The 22902-nt window shown below is 40.4% G+C and overlaps 1 protein-coding gene across 1 annotated transcript in view; it reads left to right on the forward strand.

The window, feature by feature from the left end:
• baz2ba (bromodomain adjacent to zinc finger domain, 2Ba) overlaps positions 1-18437 on the forward strand; it is a 73792-nt gene extending 55355 nt beyond the window's left edge. The window contains exons 15-38 of the mRNA XM_047362587.1: positions 36-128; positions 1493-1554; positions 1807-1872; positions 2531-2596; positions 2850-2894; positions 4035-4067; positions 5956-6021; positions 6350-6490; positions 7353-7607; positions 8021-8244; positions 8680-8754; positions 8845-9076; positions 9167-9229; positions 10350-10494; positions 10665-11470; positions 11586-11838; positions 12033-12188; positions 12302-12462; positions 12566-12894; positions 13453-13588; positions 13666-13812; positions 14048-14349; positions 15899-16042; positions 16912-18437. Coding sequence (XP_047218543.1) covers positions 36-128; positions 1493-1554; positions 1807-1872; positions 2531-2596; positions 2850-2894; positions 4035-4067; positions 5956-6021; positions 6350-6490; positions 7353-7607; positions 8021-8244; positions 8680-8754; positions 8845-9076; positions 9167-9229; positions 10350-10494; positions 10665-11470; positions 11586-11838; positions 12033-12188; positions 12302-12462; positions 12566-12894; positions 13453-13588; positions 13666-13812; positions 14048-14349; positions 15899-16042; positions 16912-17068 — 4157 coding nt within the window. The 3' untranslated portion in view covers positions 17069-18437. The remainder of the gene's footprint in view (positions 1-35; positions 129-1492; positions 1555-1806; positions 1873-2530; positions 2597-2849; positions 2895-4034; positions 4068-5955; positions 6022-6349; positions 6491-7352; positions 7608-8020; positions 8245-8679; positions 8755-8844; positions 9077-9166; positions 9230-10349; positions 10495-10664; positions 11471-11585; positions 11839-12032; positions 12189-12301; positions 12463-12565; positions 12895-13452; positions 13589-13665; positions 13813-14047; positions 14350-15898; positions 16043-16911) is intronic.
• Positions 18438-22902: the final 4465 nt, after the last annotated feature.

Here is a 22902-nt window from a genome sequence, read left to right on the forward strand (position 1 = left end):
TCCACTGATAATTCGTCTCTTTCTGACCTGTGCAGAAATCGCCCGACAAGCTGCCCAGATGAAACTGATGAGAAAACTGGAAAAGCAAGCACTGGCACGTGCAGCCAAAGAAGCTCGCAGACAGCAAGGTGAGAGAGCATGGAGCGGCAAACATGCTGGTGCAGGTTATTCGGCTGGCCAGACTGTTATTTGGAACTACTTTGATCTGAATAAGTGCAGTATGAATACCGGCAGGGCCTTTTGGGGAGCTCATGCTGCTCTTACAGCTGTTGTTTGTGTCGATATTCATCTTTAAAGAGCAAGCTTTAATCTTCTCCCTACTCTAATCTTTGGCTACCATGCTGCTAGTTCATTACGCTTATAGATTTTTTTTGTTTGGATATGCATGATAATGAGTTTAAAAACAATAAAATACCATTTGTATTCCACGTAAATTCAGAAGATATTACTTGTTTGGTGGACCACCACATTTCAACCATTTTAACATTTCAAATTTATTTTTTTATTTGATATCAAAGTTAGCTGAAATATAAAGCATTTGATTGCCTTTGTTTTTTTATTGTTCTTTCCACACAAAAAAAAATGTCTTTGACAGAGTTTAGGTTGTTTTTGCCGGCAGCTTGATACCATCATTTGACGATCAAACAAACCAGAGCTTGCTTCTGATCACTTTTAAATCTCTCTGTTTAACTTCGGAGTTGTTCTAAACTCAAAAAACTTCCTTCATTTGGGTTTTGCACATAGCGTTTATGGCCTGAAATCAGTCCTTCCTATGCAGCAGTGTTCTGAACACTGATATAAGAGGAATCATGGTATCTTAAAATACTAAACCTGAAAAACTGAAGCTTTTACTTTTGTTCTTTATACTTGAATAAGCTGTAATGTAGCACAAGTTTGTCAAACGTTTAAATAAGTGACTTCTTATTTCTATACAATATGATTCTGACAATTCTCACTTACACCCCATTATACAAAAACTGCAATGTTGCTTGATGAAGGGTAACACTATTAATCTGCCTAAAAGTGTTGATATGGATGATTTCAAGATTTGGTTAAGACATTATACTTCTTTGTAATGCTCTATTCATTTTAACTTAACTACTAGAATTTGACTCAATCATAAATACATAATTTATTAGCTTTAAAGAGTCAAGATATGATAAAATGATGGATTAGCTGTTTACAAGAATGCTTCCTGGTTCTTTAAAAAGATGATAAAAACTTATTGAGGTTTCGCTGTTAGCTCTAAAAACGCCAGGAGTTTTTACAAAGTGACTTTTTTCTTCGTGTAATTTTTGGCTAACACATTTTAATTAAATATTTGTTTATGTGTTTGTGTCCCTCACTGATTCTTGCTGTGAAAAGCTCAGCTGCTCGCATTATGCGTTCTGATCTCAGTACAAGCACGTTTGTTCTTGTTAATTCTCATAAATGTGTATTGTAGTGCTCATCTTTCTGGAGAGGAATAAAAAACCACCTTGTCTCTTTGCAGCCATCATGGCAGCAGAGGAGAGAAGGAAGCAGAAGGAACAAATCAAGATACTCAAGCAGCAGGTGTGTGATGATGAGATGTCTTCCTGCCTGTTTTTCCTTTTCTGTCCTTCCTTAAAATCCTTAGCACTGTATCTAATTGTAAATGTTGATTTTTGTCATCCTTTTCTACTTTCCAATTACTGTTATTACTCTGCTGTCTTTTTTTCCTAATTTACAAAAGCGGAGTCGTTAGAAAGGGATTTTGTCAGTGGATGTCCTCCACTGTCTAAAATATTAAAATAAGTTTTTTCTTTCTGTTTTTTTTTTTTGCAGGAAAAGATCAAGCGCATTCAGCAGATTCGGATGGAGAAAGAACTGAGAGCGCAGCAAATTTTGGAGGTAGAGAATCTGATCCAGCAGCACCTCTGATTAAGCAGAGCATTCCTGGATATCTGGAGCCCCCAAGTCCATAGTGTTTTAATCTTCCTAAAGCTCATTACTGAACAGCAGCATGCATTGGAGGGAGTTGCGTCTTCTTAGGCATAATTCCACATGGAACTAATGCTAAATTGGTCTTGGTTGACGGGTGTTGAATATTAAAATGGATGTTGCTGCCTCTTCAGACCTTATTTAAATTGGACAGAAAAGTCTTTTTTTTATTAGACAACAGTAACAGTTTAGCATAAGTGGGTCAAGGGGAAAAAAATGGCTGTTTGCCACATGCAAACACATTTCAAGTTGCACATACGTCAACGTTCACACATCTGCAGATGCACACAATTATTCTGTATGAGCTTCAAAGTGTTTTAACAGGACTAAATCAATTTTGAGTTGACACGGTTGGCAAGCCACACTTAACAGGAGGCTTCAACATTTTTACAATTACACGTTAAAGAGATACATTATTCATTCCCTCTGTTTTACAAATTTGACTGGCATTCAGGAGCGTGGAAATCTTTGCTCAAGCCAGAAAGCTGCAAACAGTCACTGTACCTGCAATAAAGCTCTCAACCAAGACTGATTGATGTGTTCCTGTCACTGTAATCTTTATTCATAGGCCAAACGGAAAAAGAAGGAAGAAGCTGCCAATGCCAAAATTTTAGAGGCCGAGAAACGCATAAAGGTATGTTTACATTTCAGCAAATGTCATAAAAGTATATATTATAATGCATCGTTTTTGAACAGAATGATTATGTTAATTAAAACATGTAGAATGGGCTTTTTCTGCTTGAAAAGCACAAAGGAAGTACATGAAAAGTAGTATTTTAGCAAAACGTGCACATTTTTAGTGAAAGTAGGACAATTCCCTGTCATTTTCACAATATTAACATGAGGGGTAATACTTTTTCCCTCATCATTTCTGTCTTGCTTTCAAGGAGAAAGAGTTGAGGAGGCAGCACGCAGAGATTCTTAAACACCAGGTAGGCTTTTAGTGCAACTTTCTTTGACTCTTAAGTTCACTGTTTACTAATGTAGGAAAGCATTTACCTTAGGCATGGGCTGGTATGAGATTCACACAAAAACTTTAAATGAAAATGTAAATCCTGATCTAACTGCTTTGATGTAAAGATGCAAAGCAACAATTACTGCAAATGAAAATGAGAATTTGATGTTGTCTCTTACATTTACCTATTGGTGTTTTGATTTTGATAAATGAAGCGAAATATAAACTAAGCCCCAGTCAAATTTAGGAGTATTATTCTTGCACAAAATATAACTTTTTGCTGGTCTGCATTTTGTAAAGTAATGATGAAAGTACAGCAGTAATGATGAAAGTACAGCAACAAGCTGATATTAGCTCAGGAAGCTAGCCTACAGTCTGCTGCTTAACAGATATACTGCTCGTAGTTTGCCAATTTTAGTTTTAAAGCAGAGTTATGTCAGTAAGGTTAATGGGTGCTTTCTTTAAATTTCCACACCAAGACTGTCTGTGTTTCTCGTAGACAGCTAGAACAATTTCCAAACAGATTAATTTGTATTTCTTGTAAGCAAGGGAAGTGTGCAGGAGCCTTCTTTCAGCCAGCTGACTGGCAGTATAAATAATTATTTGAGAAAGGAGGCGCGATTCGTTGTTCTGTGCTCAATGCATTCAGAGAAAATCCCAGGCATTTTGGCAGGGGTGGAGAATCCAGGTCCAGAAAGTAAAAAGCCTGTACAGAGATTAGTCCCAACCATTTAAATTTCTATCTCCACAACATAGACAGGGACTAATCACCTGGTTAAGTGAACAGGATGAAGGAAAACTAGGCAGGCTTTTTACTTTCTGGACCTGGATTCTCCACCCCTGCATTTTGGCACCTCACTAAAACGTTTGATTGTAATTTTGAAGCCTAAACCACTAATCAACCAGCCCATGCGTGATTTACCCTAAACATCCTTGAATGTGTGTGTGAGCATAAATTTAAATACTTTACATGGATGTGTGAGAATCTGAAGTATGAATGAAATTAGCTCATGTGTTGTTAATGAGATGCTCCAGTGTTTCTCTTTATTAGACTCCTTGCTTTTTGGTATTGGTGATTACTTCTGTTCCATAATACTTTGCCAACTCTCTCTGCCAGGAGTTGGAGAGGCATAGACTAGATATGGTATGGGTATGTTTATTTTTGTACATCTAACACCTGCATCGTGTAACTGGTTGTGTTATGGTTGTCATAGCAATGCATTAAGTGTATCACTGGCTGCTGTCATACTACATTCTTCTGCATGGCTTTCCAGCAAAACCAACAAAAGAGAAAAAGAGTCAGTATGCTGCCTCCATCTGCTCGTCCTGAGGGACAACTGACCCTGTCACGGTGGCCAGGCAGCTTCTGTCCCCCTCCCCCTCCCTTGTCCTCCCTCTTCTACTCAAAATGCATTGCAAAGACTGCTCGGCAATCCACACACTGTCTGAGAGAGAGAGAGCACTCGAGGAGTGTCCATCCATCACATACATTGTCTAACTGTTGTATCGGAGTAGCCTGTGTTACCCATGAGTGCTTGACGATTTCAGCGACGAGATCGAGCTTGTGTGTGTTCGTCCGTGCATCTGTTCTGCAGTCCATAGAGTTCTGGACTTTAACCTGCCCCATGCCAGCCTCTCTGTCATTCACTGTTCCTGTACTTTGCACAAAGAATGAAAACAGCTACTGGGAGTCATTTTGTCTTCATGGTGGTGGCACTTCCAGGCACATTCCTCCACAGTTTGAACTTTAGCTTTAAAATAGGCCCATTTCACAGAAGAATAAAAATATACTCGATTCTACCATGAGGACAAATATGGTTCTGAGTAGCGTGTTTTATTTTGGCCTGGCTCTCCTGCTTGTAGACCTTTTTCACTCATAATGCACAGTTGCAGCTGAATCTAAAGATCTGCCTACCTAGCTTTTAAAAGGTATGAGGAAATCACTGCCTCACCCCACTTTATTTTATGCAGAGCTCAATGATGGGGTACAAATTGAGGTGTATGAATTAATGTTGCAATTTGAAGCATACTTTTTGTCATAAATCCGCTTTATATTTAAAGATTTACAGATTAAAAGAATGTGCAGGTTTCATTTCCTGTTTTAAATTTTTCCAGTTTTTCGTTTTACATTTGTTGGCCAAAAACCAGTAAAGGAAAATGCAAAACTGCTGCAGAGCAGAACTTGTGGCATATAGCTTTTTTTTTTTTTTTTTTTTTTATCTCTCTGATAAAACAATCCTCACAAAGAGCCTGTTTTTGTGTCCATGTGCTGAAAATGTTCTTGGCAAACCCTAATAGTGGCAACTGTGCCTACCTGGTTCACAGAGGGAATGGCGGGCTGATACAGAGGACAGCATAAAGAGATCAAATAAAAGGATAGGCAGTCACCAGTGAGACCTGTGCCCTTTTGCAGTAGGCGGTGTATAACACAGATGTCTCAGTCTCAGCAGTCACATTTTGTGCTAATACTTCAGCTGACAAAATCACTGAAGTGAAACTGCTCAGTTTGTTGCTGCTTTTTACCTATCCGTTCCTCTTTGTTATTCCCTCACCAAATGTTACTGGATTGAGGCTTAAAATCAAGATCAGTATTGACTAGCGTCATTTTTTTGTTGTTGTTGCTTTGATTACAACAGCCGTGTGGCACGTCAGGCAACTTGTTGGAACTAGCGTTTTGTTGCTTTTGTTGTGTCAGCCTTAGCTCAGAGGCGCCGCCACCGATTCAAGCTGCTTCCTTTTTCCTTTTTTTATATTTTGTTTGAGCCTGTCATCACATCTACTTTGTATCGCATCTATGTGTTGCTTTTTGGTTGTCATTGTACGACCGTACTCTTCACTTATGCTTCCACCATACATGTGAAAAGTGTATACATGTGAAGCATTGTTTTGTGTTTGTTTCGAGTATGGTGCCTCTAATGACTTCACAGTTTTACATGAATACATAAGCACCTCAGTCGGCCATGAGTGCCGTTTGTACGGTGCACGCTCCTTAATGCGTCCGCTTGTTTTTTTATTTTATTTATTTTTTGCCACTTTAGGAAAGGGAAAGAAGGAGGCAACATGTAATGCTGATGAAGGCTGTTGAGGCTCGCAAGAAAGCAGAGGTAGTTCACACGCACACAACTGAATGCTGAGACACAAACATCCACATGACCACTGCCATAAAAACGGCCAAAGTCATTATTCTCTCCGTGAATTCCTGCTTTCTCTCCTTTCGTTGCACACTTTCCCTTCTTTTTTTTTTTCTACACTCATACCGAGTTAAAGGATTCTGGCCCTCAAGCACTTTTCCTCTGAATGCGCAGCAGTATTAGGGCTGAATTCTAACACTGCTCAGCAAAGTCATTTAAAGCCCCTTGTCTGTTTTTTTACACACAAATGCACACACTTGCTTCCCTTCCCTAATGTTCCCTCACATTTTGGACTCTCCAGGAGCGCGAACGCCTGCGACAGGAAAAAAGGGATGAGAAGCGCTTGAACAAAGAGCGCAAGCTGGAGCAGCGAAGGCTGGAGCTAGAGATAGCCCGGGAACTGAAGAAGCCAAATGAAGATATGTGTCTTTCTGACCATAAGGTTGGTGCTCTTGTTGTTATTAGTTGCATTAGTGGCAGTACTGATGGTGTACTGGGAGTAATGAAGTTGCTTTAGCTGAGTTAGTGGAACACTTTCTTGGGTCAGTCTAAGATCATATGATTGTGAATGCTTGGACATGTCTTCCCCCAAGTGGTTAAACTAAGGAACTGCAAAATATACAAGCTGTGCAAACAGTAACCTGGAAGTGAAGTCTACACATATTACTTAAATATTTGTTCTGTTCTATATTACTTATGCACATGCATTTCAGTGCCTTAGTATATCATTGAAGAAAGTTACATAATTTCAGTAATTCAATTTAAAAAGTAAAACTAATATATGGATTTTTTTTAGGCACTGATGTGTTTCAGGTAGTCCTTTTCTGTTAATTTAAACCATTATGGCTTACAGCTAATGAAAACCTACAACTCATTTTCCCAAAAAAAATGTATATTATATAAGAGCAATACAAAATACATAAGTCATTCACACCTTCCACAAAAGTTTATTTCTAAAGAATCTGGCTGTTTACAGGATTCTCTATCTTAGCATATTAATGGAATTAAGTTAAGTGGAAGAAAAAAGTGTGATAGAAAAAGGTGCACAAGCAAAGGCATAACCACAGCAAGAGGATTGTGAAGCGAAGTTATTCAAAATTTAAACTCTGTAACAAATCTAAATAATATAGGAGTTTCACTTTTGGAATTCAGTCAGTGAAATAAGTTAACTTCTAGTATTCTTATGCCAGCTGTATATTAGCTTACATTGTGCTTTCTGTTGTTTACATTAGCATTAATATTAGCAGGTTAACCACAACAACATCAGCTATAAGTCTGAACCTTCACTGCTTTTCTGTGTCCAGCCTCTCCCAGAGTTTTCCCGGATTCCTGGCCTCATCCTCCCTGGACAGGCGGTGTCTGACTGCCTGATGCTGATGCAGTTTTTGAGAGGCTTCGGAAAAGTTTTAGGACTTGATTTGAATGCAGATGTTCCCACCCTGGGGATGCTACAAGAGGGCTTGCTCAATGTGGGGGACAGCATGGGCCAAGTTCAAGACCTTCTGGTCAAACTGCTCTCTCTGGCAGTCTGCGATCCCGGTTTGCCACCTGGACAAAAGGTGAAGAACTTTAATTTCAATAAGGAGTAATTTAAGGCTTTATAAAACACTAAGATTATCATAATAATTACATATTGTTTGTAATTCCTGCAAAGGACAAAAAAACAGGCATATTGAAATTTGGCCAAAGAGAAATAGTGATAATTAAAGACTAAAAGATGGATTTTGAATCTTAAAATTGACATCGGACGTGTTAATGTACATGTTAATATGTTTTAACTTTAACCTATGATGTGCAAACTGTTTCTAATTATAGATTTAAAGATTAGTAACATATATGAATAAATATGTCATTACTCCATTAATAAATACTCTAAATGATAAATACGCTGACAATTCTGATCATCTTGAAATGAAAGTAAAAGTGAAGTCACAACCTTTTTGGTCTTTCTCTTCAACTCCCTCACGATCAGACAAAAACCATGCTGGGGGACCACTTAACCAACGTTGGCATCAACAGGGATAACGTCTCTGAGGTGCTACAAATGTACATGAGTGCCCATTGTGCCAACACAGACCTGGCTCCTTTGGCCCTCAGTCTGAAGACCAAAGCTTTCCAGGCTCACACGCCTGCCCAGAAGGCCTCAATTCTGGGGTTCTTGGCTAACGAGCTGGCCAGCAGTAAAGCTGTTATCAGGTAGGAGAAGAAACACAAACTGAAAACTGGGCGGACCAGCGGATCGCTGTTTATTTTTACAAATATTCTCTGTTTCAGTTAAATAATGCTTGGTGGTTCTGAACTGCTCTGCATCGTTCTCATTTTTTCTCGCTCTCTGGGGTCGTTTAAGTAAAACATAACTGTAGAAATGCACCACTTATCTTTTATTGCCTAATGTTAAAGTTTTTCACTAGGTGGTAATTAGTCACTTTTTATTTAGTGGAAAACAATTAATAAAACGGTAGAAAGGGGTAGTAATTTGCAGTGCTTTTAAACACAGTGTACAAGTAATTTGGTCTCCGGGATACAGGCTATTACATCACTTTTTTTCTTTGCTTCTCTAAAGCTGCCAGTTAAACTAAACTTTAATTAAAAGCACAAATATAATTAACAGTAATGAATTTCTTGTTGCAGTGAGATTGACAAGAATCTGGATCAAATGGCAAACATGAGGAAGGACAAGATTATTATGGAAGGGAAACTGAAGAAGTATGTTTTCCCCAAATGTGGTGTATTAAGAATATACTTTTTTATTTGTAATAAACAGTCGTGCTGACTTTGTTGTGCATGCTGACGCAGGCTGAAGACCATTTATGCCAAGCGAACTGGGAAGAGGGAGGCCAGCATGGGTGTGGAAGAGAACCAGTCCGTTGGCACTCCGTCCTCTGCCGCCAAACGAAAGAGGAAGCTGGGCGGAGACAGTGAGGACGATGACGACGACGATGATGACAGTGACGACCAGGCAGAAGAGGAAGATGATGATGAGGAGGAGGAAATTAAAAAGGTTAAAAAGGTGGAGACCTTTGACGAGGTAAAACAAAAATGGAGGTATCTTAACACTCATCAAAACTAGGTTTATGATTACTCACAGATATCTTTTGGTTATTTTCCCTCCCATCAGGACGATGTTGACCAGGCCACCAGTGTTGAGGAGCTGGAGAAGCAAATAGAGAAATTAGCTAAGGTACTCTCCTCTGTAAAATGAGTATGTGATATGACGAAGCTAATCACTGTAAGCATAAATGTTTGAACCGACAGTAAAACTATGCATGCTTGGCTGTTACTAATAATGTGTGATTGCGTGCAGAACACAAAGATTAAGAAAGTCTCCTGGGAAGTCAAATACAAAGGGATAAAGCAAAGAAACAGTGAATATTACTGCTGTTTGTTATTTTTTAACATTACAATACATGATTATGCAGGTCCCTAAACAGTCTGGAAATCCATCCATCCATCCATCCATGTGACCCAAATATAGAGGGTTCAGTTCTTGCAGAAGCTGTCCTGGGTTTACGTCCTGACCCCGGAGATCCCTGCTGCATGTCTTCTCCCGTTCTCCACCCCACTTCCTGTCTGCTTACTTTTGGAAAAAAACACAAAAAATAAAGGCCACTAGTGCTGCAAAAATATCTTGGAAAATAAAAAGAATTGGTTCTAAATTCAGTTCACCCAGGTTTAAAATTAATTAATTCATGTCCATAGTTCACCATGTAAACATTCTGAGCTGTGCAAAATGCAGTTGCATAATTTTTGCATTTTTGACTTTACAAGCTTACTTAAACTTGCATTAACTGTATATAATTATCCCAAAACAGCAGTTCTCAGTCACATACTTTAATGCTTTTGTCATCAAAACATATTACTGAAAAGTGGGACTGTAAGGCTACATTTGCAATTATGGCCACTTTTAACCTACTGTGTGGTTGGTCCTCTTCTTTTATAAAATCTAGATTATCTTTAAGCAGGTCAGCTGACAGAATCATCCCTCTCAACATATGAGCTGTGGTTTTGACTGATTACCTGTACACCGGTCTGAGAGAAATGTAACAGCAAGCCTGGGGCAGGAGCTTCATTCTTCTGCCTTCCCCCGGCAGAGCTGCAAATTCACCTCCACCCAGAAACAACAAAATCCGGCTGCTTGAAACTTAACTCAGTTTAATCTATTAGAGTGGAGGGCATTGAAACCCAGGTTTAAAGTGAGAGGATAATCATACATTTGTAATATTATAATAATGAAAAAAATGAACGGCACCCCTAAACAAAAACAGTCTGAAGTAGCCTGTGTTTTCTTTATATCTTTACAGCAACATCATCAGACCAGAAGAAAGCTCTTTGAGATATCTCATTCTCTGCGATCCATGATGTACGGACAGGACCGGTACCGCCGCCGGTACTGGGTACTTCCCCACTGTGGAGGTGTCTTCATCGAAGCCATGGAGAGCGGAGAAGGTATTGGCAGCACAAAAGACACTAAGCAGACTAAAAGACATAAAAAAAAAACAGCAAATTTCATTTATCCTCTTTTAGGATTTATGTTATTTTGTTATGAGAACTAATTCAATATACAGTAATTCTATTTCAAATTATTTAAACCATATGCACTCCTATTCATTCCTCAGCCCCAGAAGAAATGGAGGAGGAACGGCAGAGGAGGAGAAGAGCTGCGGAAGAGGTCAAGGTGAAAGAGGAACCCCAGGAGTTTGAACTGCACAAGGAGAAACCTTGCAGCCTTGATGGGCAGAACCTTCGGGCACAGAGCTTGGAACAACAGAAAGACGACAGTCAGGAACACGAGGGGAAGAAACACTCTCAGACTCTGTTCTACCAGCAGTCCAGCTGTGTTTCCAAACTGTGTCGGAACGTTGGCAAGGGCGTTAGCAAGCAATCTCTGAAGGCACAAGAGAAGGAGTGTGCACAAAACAGCAGTCCCATGAGTATTCCTAATGCCTCCAGAAAAGGAACATTATCCTCCCCCATTCATAATACTCCTGAGCCGGCAGCAGCATTAACTCCTTGCTTGGTGACCACTGATGACACTACAAACATCCCTCCTCCAGCTTCAACCTCTTTATCGTTCCCCTGGCTGCCGGCTCCACAGGAAAGCCCAGGGAACACTCCCCCAACTTCCTCTCCTGCTCCATCTCCACACCTCATATTCCAAGCCAACGACCAGCTGCTCAGAGTTCTGACAGAGAGGAGTGGGCACTGGTTCAGTCTACTTCCTCGCAACCCTTGTGACCTCTCTTCTATTACCACTACTCCGCCAGGAGCGCCTCGTGGCTCTCCTAAGGCGTCTTCAACACCTGGCAGACCTAGGTCTCCACCTCCTTCCCCTGCCCTACCTCTCACACCTTCTGCTGCCTCCGCGTCGGCTAGCCCGCATCACCCAACTGGTCTCCTCAACTACCCTTTGTCTGCCTTGCAGGTAAGGGTGATGGCCAGAATAAACCTAAAGTGGCTATTTTATGTCTTTTTAAACTAAACTGCATGGAGGTTTTATCTCCCCTTTTATTACAAGTCTTTTTATCTCTTTCTTTTAGTTGAAGTCAGGGGGCTCATTGCTCGGGGTTTCTTTTGCAAACTGGCCTATGGGTATGATAAGTCCCAGCTTACCTCTGTGCAGTAGCCCCAGCCCCATGCCAGGTCATTCTCTGGAGGGCAACACAACAGCAAGTGTCTCTAGTAAGAGTGAGTCACCTATACCTCGCATTGAGAAAAGCTCCTCTATGCCCTCTCACGCCTTGGAGATGCCAAAGTCCCTCGACCACCTCACACCTCGGGCAATTCCAGAGGGTGAGTGACCCTGAAGCATTGTTGATGACTAAACACCAACTTTTAATTGAAATCTGTTCACTCTTATTATGACAGTTTAGTCTGGCTTCTGCTTTGTGTACACAAGTTGTAACATACAGAATAAAACAACCTTTCTCAAGGACGAATGTCTATAGTGTTCCAGCTAATGGTCCTGCATGTGTTTGTTGTCACAGGACTGCTGACAGGTTGGTGGCGAGTGTCTCACATCGAACAGCTGCGGGCGCTGGTTGATGCTCTCCACAGTCGAGGAATCAGAGAGCGGGGCCTCCAGAGGCAGATGCAGAAATATTTGGAGATAATCCCACAGGTCTGCACCAAACACAGAGATGGTGAGTCCTGAAATAGCCCTTCCTGCATGTGTAGGAGTTACGAGTATGTAATGTGTTCTGGTGCATGGGTGTAAGTCTGTAACTGATCAACCTCTGTTGTGTCATTCATCTAGTGGCCATGATTGAGCTCCGGGAGCTTGAGGAAAGTCAGGTGAGTGTGGAGTCGGTGCGGGGCTGGTGTGTGGAGGAGCAGGCCATGGAAATGGACATTGCTGTACTGCAGCAGGTTGAGGAGCTGGAGAGGAAAGTCACTGCAGCCAGCCTGCAGGTCAAGGTGAATAAGGGATATCCTCCTCCATGTTATGTGGCCGAATTAAAAGAAAATAGGTTTAAACACATTAAATGGCATCAAGACATAACAGAGGATTCCCTTCCAGGGCTGGACCTACCCAGATCCTCAGTCTGAGCGGGAGGATCTGGTGTACTACGAGCACAAGCCCCCCACTAAGTCAACACCAGCTTCAGGAAGTGCAGGAGATAAGGACTCCAAGGAGCATCTGGAGGAGCGCGGAGAGAAGGGCGGGGTGATGCGTCACCCGGACAACCCGCTGGACATAGCAGTGACACGTCTGGCCGATCTGGAGCGCAACATCGAGAGAAGGTACCTGAGGAGCCCCTTAGGTACCACCATTCAGATCAGGCTGGATAATGTGGGTACGGTCACTGTCCCTGCCCCCGCCCCATCCACTAGTGCTGACAGGGAAGGGTAGGTCATTTCTCCAACCAAAGCTCCCCACTCTCCCACTAAGACCCTTTCCTTTCTCTGTGTGTGCTTTTTGTTTCCCATGTCACTCCAAAACTGAGGGTCTTGGTTGCTTTAACAGCAGACGTTTGTGGTCGCTTGTCAGATTTGTGTACATCTGTTTTTGTTTGATCTAATGGAGTTTTTTGGGTTTCTTTTTGGGTGGTAGTGTCTCCAATCAGTTTCATTTCCTGCACATTGTTCACTGTTGTTTGGACTTTTGTTTCCTACAATCATCTGCATGGTGTTGTTCCTCTGTATACTTGATTATGAGCACACTTTTGGCTTCCAGAATTTAACAATCCCTCAAACTTTCTGCATGAGCGTATCTTTAACCTGACAGAATGGGTTTGTACCTCTCCCTAGCACCTTACACCCTCATGCCTGTCTCTGCACAGCTGGAGCTCATAATGTCTTGCTGGCAACTTTTTCAACTGATGCCAAAGAGCTTGCTTATAAACAGACCCACATATTCTTGTTTTCCTGTGCATTTTTGATCCTCATCTTTGTGTCCTCTCTCAGTGGCGAGGAGGAGGTGGCCCACGGTATGAAGGTATGGAGGAAGGCTCTGAGTGAGGTCCGTAGTGCCGCCCAGCTGGCCATGTGCATTCAGCAGCTGCAGAAATCTATTGCTTGGGAAAGGTCTATCATGAAAGTGGTGAGAAAATGCTCTAAATATTGAAAACAAACTTTTTTCAGAAAGAGGCCTCCTAATGGACAGGTTTCTTTTTTTAGTACTGTCAGATATGCAAAAAGGGGGATAATGAGGACCTTCTCCTGTTGTGCGACGGCTGTGACAAAGGGTGTCATACTTACTGTCACAAACCCAAGATCACCAGCATCCCAGAAGGAGACTGGTACTGTCCGGCCTGCATTTCAACGGTATGTCTGTTTGAATAATATAATCTGGCCCGCATCAATTATTTTTGATGTTTGCTGTTTGATTCACACTATCTTTAGCAGAGAATCTGCTGATAAATATTGCTGCACCAGTGATCTCCCGAAACCCAGCAGTTTCCAAGCCGCAGAAACTTTGTCATTAGAAGAATAAGTTGATCAACCTAAGCTCAAGGTCACAATTTTAAGGATTTTGTCTATTAACTGTTCAATTTTACAGGCAAGTGGTCCATCCCCAAAGACCAAAAAGCCTCCAGCCAAAACTGTAGCTTCTAGCGGAGGAGGCAATAAGAAAAGCGGGGAGTCCAAGAAGACCGGGAAGCAGACGGGTAACGGCGAGGTTTTAGAGGAGGATTCAGTCAGTGCCAGCAGCACGCCCAAAAAAGGATCAAAAGACACCAGCAGGAAGAGAAAAACAGAGGAAAGTTCACCGGCTCTGATACCAGCCAATCAGGAGAGCCCTGTGTGTGTAAAACGAGCTAAGACAGCCAGAGACAACAACAGGGACCTGGGATTATGCAGGTATAAGCCCCTGGCATGTTTGCGCTTGTCTTTTTTTGATGAATAATTCTTAAAGTAATTGAAATAGTCACGTAGCAGCTTCCACTTCCTGCAGCACTCAGTCAAGAAATACCTGCCAGCTGAAGTGTTTTCATTGTTTGTTGTAGCCACCACTTAAAACCTCATGCATTTTATGTTTGCTATCAGTTTTTTAAATAAAATTATAAACATGAAATAAAAATAAAAATGTTATTGCCCTTTTTTCATCATGTGATTGGCTAATTCTTATCAAGTGTTGATTTGGAAAAAAGACAATAAAAAACTAGACATCTCTCTTACTGTACTTAAAAGTCTATCTGCTTTAGTGGTTTCTGGTAAATTTCATTAGCAAAACAGAAAACAATAATCACCTTTAAACTGGTAGGAAAAGCTAGTTAGAAAATATCTGGATGGTTACACAACTGGAGGTTGAACAGCTTTGCCATTCAACCCTGAAATCTAATTAGATCAACCCAGAGACAAGAAACACTTCAATTCAGATAAGATGAAAGTATAATAAAAGTCACTGCAGCAGGAAGTTCTGAAAATTGTTAGTTGTGTTGATAGTAGTCATGGGTTTAAAGATAATCTGGATTATCAGTATTAAAACGGCAACATTTCTGTCTGTGGTTTAAAATTCTTTTAATGAGATGCCAGAGAAAGTAAAGGAATGGCTGGCTTACAAAAATATCCGTCTGTTTAGAAATATTTCCTGTTTTGGAAAACACAGACTGTCATGCCGTGGAAACTAAAGGACTGGTAAACATAATTTGTATTTAGGCACGAGCTGTTGAGCAGTTAATTACAGGCGCTACCTGAGCAGATTCTCTAACTAATTAACCATCTTATATGAGCTTCTTGGACTAAAACTGTGTTTACCCAAATACAAACCAGATACCTTCTAAATCTGGTAGATCCAGAATCAACAGTGTCGAGTGAAGTTGGCTGGAAATTTAAATTAAAACTACAAAAGAAACTTTAACATCAATACAGTTATACTTTTGTTTCCATTTTAATGTAATGCAGAACCCACCGTTAGTCTTAGTGGAAATGCAGGGCTTTCTTAGCACTCTACCATACAATCCAGATATTTTATTCTAATTTGATACAATATTATAATTTTCGTATTTGGTAATGCAGCCATTGCAGTGATAGTCATGTGGTTGCTAACATCTAATTGCAAATGAAAAACAAGGAAAAAGTTACTGGTCATAAATTTGTGTATCCTTCAGGATAAGTTGTAAAAGACCCCACACGATGTGTAGAAAGGGGATAGATTGTTTATAATTTCATAAGATGTCATAAAATGTTGGAAAGAGTCGATTGTTAACATTATTTGTTTTATGCAGAATGCACCAAATTGTGAATTTTTCCTGCTTTAGGAGATTCATTCTTAAAAAATGTGATTTACTCTCTTTGAAAAAAAATCTGATCAAAGGTTTGAAGGGGAAAAAGAGTAAAGCTTTTTGAAATCGAGAGCTTTTCATTTCACCAAAGCCAATTCTTGTCTTTGTGTTTGTGTGCCCAACAGAGTACTTCTTGCAGAGCTGGAGCGGCATCAGGATGCATGGCCTTTTCTCACGCCTGTCAACTTGAAATCGGTCCCTGGCTACAGGAAGGTCATAAAAAAGCCGATGGACTTCTCCACCATACGTGAGAAGCTTGTGAGCAGCCAGTAAGTTCCCAATGCTTCTATTTGTTGTTTTCTTTCTAAAGCCTGCAGGGCCTTTGCATGTCATTTTAAAGCCAGTTTTTCAGAAGGAAAGTTACTGGAAAAACTCAGAAAATGTTCCATTAGCTGTTTACAGAGTTTATCTATAGTCTGGAAAAGTTTAGAAAAGTATCACTTTGATTAAGGGTCTGCATCATGATAAGCATGGAAAAAGAAAACAGAATATTAGGGGTGCACCGATCAATCGGCCCTGATTTTCTTAATTTTGGGTTATCGGCTAATACATGTGAAACCGATCTTATCCACCGATCGTTATCTACTTGTCCAACATGTTGTGCGAGTTTTGTTTCTGTTTAAAATGTAAAAAATGAAAGACTAAGGGAACTGCAATGCTCTATACGTTTCATTTTTATTTGAGAGCACCACCTCATGTGCAGTTAAAACAAGTTTATGTTCCGCAGGTATTGTTGAGTGTTTTTCAATAAAACAAAATTGGAACATTGAAGATGTATTGTGACCTTATAACACCTGACAGTGTCAGTTATAAAAACATTTTATAAAAATTGGTATTGTCCAAAATCGGAATTGGCAGGTCAGGCTTTTTAAAAAATCAGTGACCGGCCAGAAAACCACAATTGGTGCTCCCCAACAGAATATTGAACAAACTTCTATTAGTCCATCCATCCATCCATCCATCCATTGGTGCATAATTACTTTTATTTATAATTGAAAAACTGGCAAAAATGTAATGACAATTCTGGAAATGTAAGTCTGGAAAAGCATGGAGATTCCAAATGTGTACAACCACATGTTTTACAGGTAACATGTTATGTCTTAAGGATTGATTGATTATTGTTTTCCTTTTTTTTCAGGTATCAAAACCTGGAGACTTTCATCATTGATGTCAACTTGGTCTTTGATAACTGTGAAAAATTCAATGAAGACAATTCGGACATTGGTCGAGCTGGTCACAACATGAGGAAGTTTTTTGAGAAGCGCTGGACTGAGCTTCTGAAGCAAACAAACTAAACTGTTCAGACTCTCCTTGTGAACCCATTCAATGTTTCATACCGGAACACCAGGTTTTATTTCTTATTTCTTTTAATTTTCTGACGGAGTTCGTGGCTTTTTGCAGGATGGAAGAAAAAGTCGACTCCTTTATAAGGAATCCATTGTGTGTTGAAGAGAGATATCACCATAGAAAAAAAAATACATACAAAAGCATTAAAAAAAACATTGTTACATGAGGTGCGCTGGATTTATTTACAACAGGGATAAAAGCCCCAAAGAGTCCCAGAGAAATGGGGTGTCCTAGTGCAATACCATTCCCTGTCTCAGAACACTGCACTGAATGAATCCTCAAATATCACTGATGTATCTGCGCTAGATTACTTTCCACTACCTGTACATAGTCTTTTGTTATTTAATCGTATTATAGTGAATGTATTTAATTTTGTAATAATTATTTATGAATCAAGGTCCACTTCATTTTCTATGAAAAAGGAGGAATCATCTGAACTGCTTTGAATTTAAACAACAAAAAAAGGAATGTGTCTTTGTGTTATAATTTTTTTTTTCTCCCTAATATCAAAACAAAGCCAAGAAAAGAAAGAGAAAAAAAACCTGTTTACACTGTTCAGTGCTTTGGGGCATCAGAGAACTGTATTCATTTGTTCAAACTGTAAAACTGCGTTTATTTACAGGAGCAGCAGAGGAACAGTTCGACAACGGCGATCCGTGTGTATATACTGTTTATTAATGTCAATAATATGTCTTGTTTGGAACGATGTGTAAAAATTGTTGAAGAATATTAAGATATTGTTTATGCCTTAGAATGATTGTAGCATTCTATTTTAGTGAACGTGATGAAAACATTATCATAAATATTGTTTGTACAGTATATACATATCCTCTGCAAACACTGTGGTATCCTTAATCTTGGTAGTGCCTACCCTTCCAACAGGGGCATGTAGGGGATGTTGTTGTTTTATTTGTTTGGTTTTTCTTTTTTTTTTTTTCAGTTTTCATTCTTACAATTATTTTTTTAATATGATTTAAATCAGACAGGGCCTCCAAAGTCGGGCAGTAACACAGAAATCATTCCTCACCTTAGCAGAGAAACAAAGGAGCAACAAGCATTCAGTTTTCGCTTCCACGACGCATTTCCTCAAAATCTGCCACAATACAGAGGACCTAAGGCCATTTGTAACCACTGTGTTGAACCTTGCTGTGTGTCGTGGCCTGATGGAGGCAGCTAGATTTTTTTGTACCCAAGTCAAAAGTACTTGAAGTTACTTTATTTAAGATATTGTGGAATAAAAGTATCATTCTTTTGTAGGAGCTTTATTTTTCACTAGTGTGTGGCACGGACCTATTAAAAGGATGTTTTTCAACGTAAGCGTCTTAAACTTGCTTCATTTCGGCTTCCACTTCGCAGAGCTGCTATTGGTGAAATGTGTCTGTTTTGCGTCGCTGGATTGAAAATCTTTATTTTTATTCCAAGTAGAAAGTAAACCTCAGTATGTGTGTGTGTGTGTGCTGCCTCAACTAAGAGTATGATGTAATCTCTGAAATTATAATTGACTAAACTGGTGCCAAAAACAATGCAACATATTTTGCTAGACTCTAAACAGTAATAATATAAAAGGGTAACGATAAGTGATAGAGTATTTGCAGTTTTTTCACTTGCAAAGAATGGAGAGTCAGTCTAAAAAAAAGTTTTTAAAAAATCCAGAAAACCTCATTGTATGATATTTAAATTATTTATTTGCATTTTGTTGCAAGAAGTAAGTATTTGAAGCAGCAGAAAAATAGAACGTAATATTTGGTGCAGAAAACTTTGTTTATAATTACAGAGTTCAGACGTTTCCTGTTCTTGACCAAGTTTGCACACAGCAGCAGGGATGTTGGCCCACTCCTCCATACGGATCTTCAACGTTTCTTCTAGACATGGGCTCTTGCCCATGGTGGAGAGGTTGAAGGCAGGGATGGGCAATGTGGACTTAAAAAGTTTCTCATATTTTGTGATATTTACTGTGATAACGATAAAGGTGATTATAAAAAAACTAATGGATTTTCAGTCTTTTTTTAGGTAACTATGGTTGTGACTGCATGTCAAAGCATATTATAGCCCCACAAACACAAATACTGCTCTTAAAAACATACCCATTTTTAAATAGTCTTCTTCTGGACACCAGTTACCTAAAGGGGTGTGGTTTTTATCACTAAACTGCACACAATAATTGCATTTAATCCTATTTTAAAAATGAATTACCGTAATACCCTCATGAAACAAACAATAGAGAAAATAGTAAAAGTAACATTTCTGACAATACAGTTTTAGGGGTTTCAAACATCATTAATTGAAATGTATTGTTCTCATGAGAAGTTCAAACTCATTTCATGAAAAGACTTTTTTTCGTGATAAACACATTGATAAATGCCCACTCCTAGTGTGGACAGGTGTGTTTTATACAGGTAATGATATCAAACAGGTGATTAAATCCTTATTTCATGCAAAAATATGCATAAATCTTTACATTATATCTGTGAAACAATTCAAAGTGAAGGAGCACGTGAGAATTTTTTTCTCATGAAAAGTGCAATGCTCATGAAAATTTGTCACTTTTAGTTAAAACTTTCAGGGGTCAAAAGGTTAAAATTGTACACACATCTGTGAATCTGGAACTCTAGCAGTTGTCATTTTTTGATCCAATGATAATGGTGCATTGGTAAACATACCGGAAATGATAGAAACAATCATTAAAATCATTATGTTGTTGTTGAACATCAGAGCTCATCCGGTCCCCAAAACGCTTGTGCTTATAGTCAGCAGCCGAAAACAGATACAGAAACCCCCTTTTCCTCCTCCATTTCCTGCCTCTGTCAGGTGAAAGAGGCAACTGCAGAGATTAACCCACAAGGCTGCACGTCCAGACGGTGTCATCCACAGACTCTTGAAGACGGTCCAGTACTGTGTACCACTAAAAGATTCTGCTCTGGTACTGCGTACTGGGAAGAGGGAAGAACAGCTGTCTGCTATGAAGCCGTCATCCAGAACCAGTTATGGCTGCAAAATTCACGATCACACAAAGAAGATCAGATCCTTTTATTCCCCCTCATTCCAAATAGTTTCTGAACTGTTCTGCTATGCTGGAGCCTCAATGCTCTTGCTTTGCTTCTCTCCCCTCGGGGCTCGAGGTTTTTGTGAACGGCCAGCCTTTAAAACGAGCACCGCTACGTTTAATGTCTGTCTGCTCGCTGCTAAATACTCCAGTTAAAAGCATAAAAGCAAAGGGAGATAAACTAGTTATGTTTCATGTTATTTTGCTGAATTACAACAACACAGTACAGCTCGAAAACACCGCTTATGACCAGAGATTTCACATACACTACACGAGAGCGCATGCGCGCTTACCTCCAAAACAGAGCGGTTGCCAAGGAGATCGGTGCGTTCGATTTAATGGACTGGGAAATTTTACACAGGTGGTACACAGACATAAAAAACCGCTGCTTCCATTAGGACAGGACGAACAATAAATCACTTACCATCTACAGACTTTTAAATAAAAACCTCGAAAACAACCGAACTTTCAAATGTTTAATTTAAATGAAATAAAAACTTGACCACAATGCAGAGAACAATCACTTCTGTTTAAAAGAAAAGACGGAAAGTGCAGAGAAAATGGTTTTGCATCAGAAAATGGGGTTTATCATTGTTTCATACATCGCAGTTCTTTAACAATTGAAATATATATATATATATATATATATATATATATATATATATATATATATTCTACATTGTCAAGTGATTCTAATTTCTACCTTATACAGACAGCCTACAGTAAAGTAAATATTGATAAATTTTAATTAGTTTGAGTTTGGACTTTGCTGAGAGAGAGAGATCTCGAGGGGTCCACAGATGAGAGTAGCAATTAACACACACACGCACTTAGGAAGCAACACTGATTGACAATCAATTTCACATGTTGTTGTGCAAATGAAATAGACAACAGGGGGAAATCTTTGGTGATTATCAAGACACACTCAATAAAGGAGTGTTTCTGCAGGTGGGGACCACAGACCACTTCTCAGTACCGATGCTTTCTGGGTGATGTTTTGGTCACTTTTGAATGTTGGTGGTGCTTTCACACTTGTGGTAGCATGAGACGGACTCTACAACCCACACAAGTGGCTCAGGTAGTGCAGCTCATCCAGGATGGCACATCAATGCGAGCTGTGGCAAGAAGGTTTGCTGTGTCTGTCAGTGTAGTGTCCAGAGCCTGGAGGCGCTACCAGGAGACAGGCCAGTACACCAGGAGACGTGGAGGAGGCCGTAGGAGGGCAACAACCCAGCAGCAGGACCGCTACCTCTGCCTTTGTGCAAGGAGGAACAGGAGGAGCACTGCCAGAGCCCTGCGAAATGACCTCCACAGGCCACAAATGTGCATGTGTCTGCACAAACGGTTAGAAACCAACTCCATGAGGATGGTATGAGGACCCAATGTCCACAAATGGGGGTTGCGCTCACAGCCCAACACCGTGCAGGACGCTTGACATTTGCCAGAGAACACCAGGATTGGCAAATTCGCCACTGGTGCCCTGTGCTCTTCACAGATGAAAGCAGGTTCACACTGAGCACATGTGACAGATGTGACAGAGTCTGGAGACACCGTGGAGAGCAATCTGCTGCCTGCAACATCCTTCAGAATGACCGGTTTGGCAGTGGGTCAGTAATGGTGTGGGGTGGCATTTCTTTGGAGGCCCGTATGGTCCTCCATGTGCTCGCCAGAGATAGCCTGACTGCCATTAGATACCGAGGTGAGATCCTCAGACCCCTTGTGAGACCATATGCTGGTGCGGTTGGCCCTGGGTTCCTCCTAATGCAGGACAATGCTAGACCTCATGTGGCTGGAGTGTGTCAGCAGTTCCTGCAAGATGAAGACATTGAAATTATGAACTGGCCCGCCTGTTCCCCAGACCTGAATACGATTGAGCACATCTGGGACATCATGTCTCGCTCCATCCACCAACGTCACGTTGCACCACAGACTGTCCAGGAGTTGGCGGATGCTTTAGTCCAGGTTTGGGAGGAGATCCCTCAGGAGACCATCCACCGTCTCATCAGGAGCATGCCAAGGTGTTGTAGGGAGGTCATACAGGCAGGTAGAGGCCACACACAATACTGAGCCTCATTTTGACTTGTTTTAAGGACATTACATCAAAGTTGTATCAGCCTGTAGTTTGTTTTTCCACTTTAATTTTGTGTGTGACTCCAAATCCAGGCCTCCATTGGTTAATAAATTTGATTTCCATTGATGATTTTTGTGTGATTCTGTTGTCAGCACATTCAACTTTGTACCGAACAAAGTATTCAATGAGAATATTTAATTCATTCAGATCTAAGATGTGTTATTTGAGTGTTCCTATGTATACATACATACATACATACATACGTATGTATGTATGTATGTATGTCCCCTGTGCCTCCCCAGCCCCCCCTCTATCTCCGCCCCTAAGTACCGGTGTTTTAAAACTACTTTCACTCCTGCTTGAAGGTCTGTGCAGTCCAGCTATGTGGGATTCTGCAACACCTCTTCAACTACAGCCTGACCCAGGAGAAGATTCCTGTGCTATGGTGGACATCCTGCTTATTCCAGGAGCAAAGAAAGCTCACTCTTTTGTCTTTAGTAAGTGCTGTGAGGACTTAACACAATCCAGCCTGATTCACTGTGTAAGAAGATACCTCCAAGATACCTCCACGATCACTTGGATTAATAACTGTAGGTTTGTGGGACTGAGGAGTTGTGTCTGACCAGGTGGTCGGCAGCACAGGAGCTCCACAGGGGGCAGTACTCTCA

Source organism: Girardinichthys multiradiatus, chromosome 4, assembly GCF_021462225.1.
Source record: "Girardinichthys multiradiatus isolate DD_20200921_A chromosome 4, DD_fGirMul_XY1, whole genome shotgun sequence".
In the NCBI taxonomy this organism is placed as follows: Eukaryota; Metazoa; Chordata; class Actinopteri; order Cyprinodontiformes; family Goodeidae; genus Girardinichthys; species Girardinichthys multiradiatus.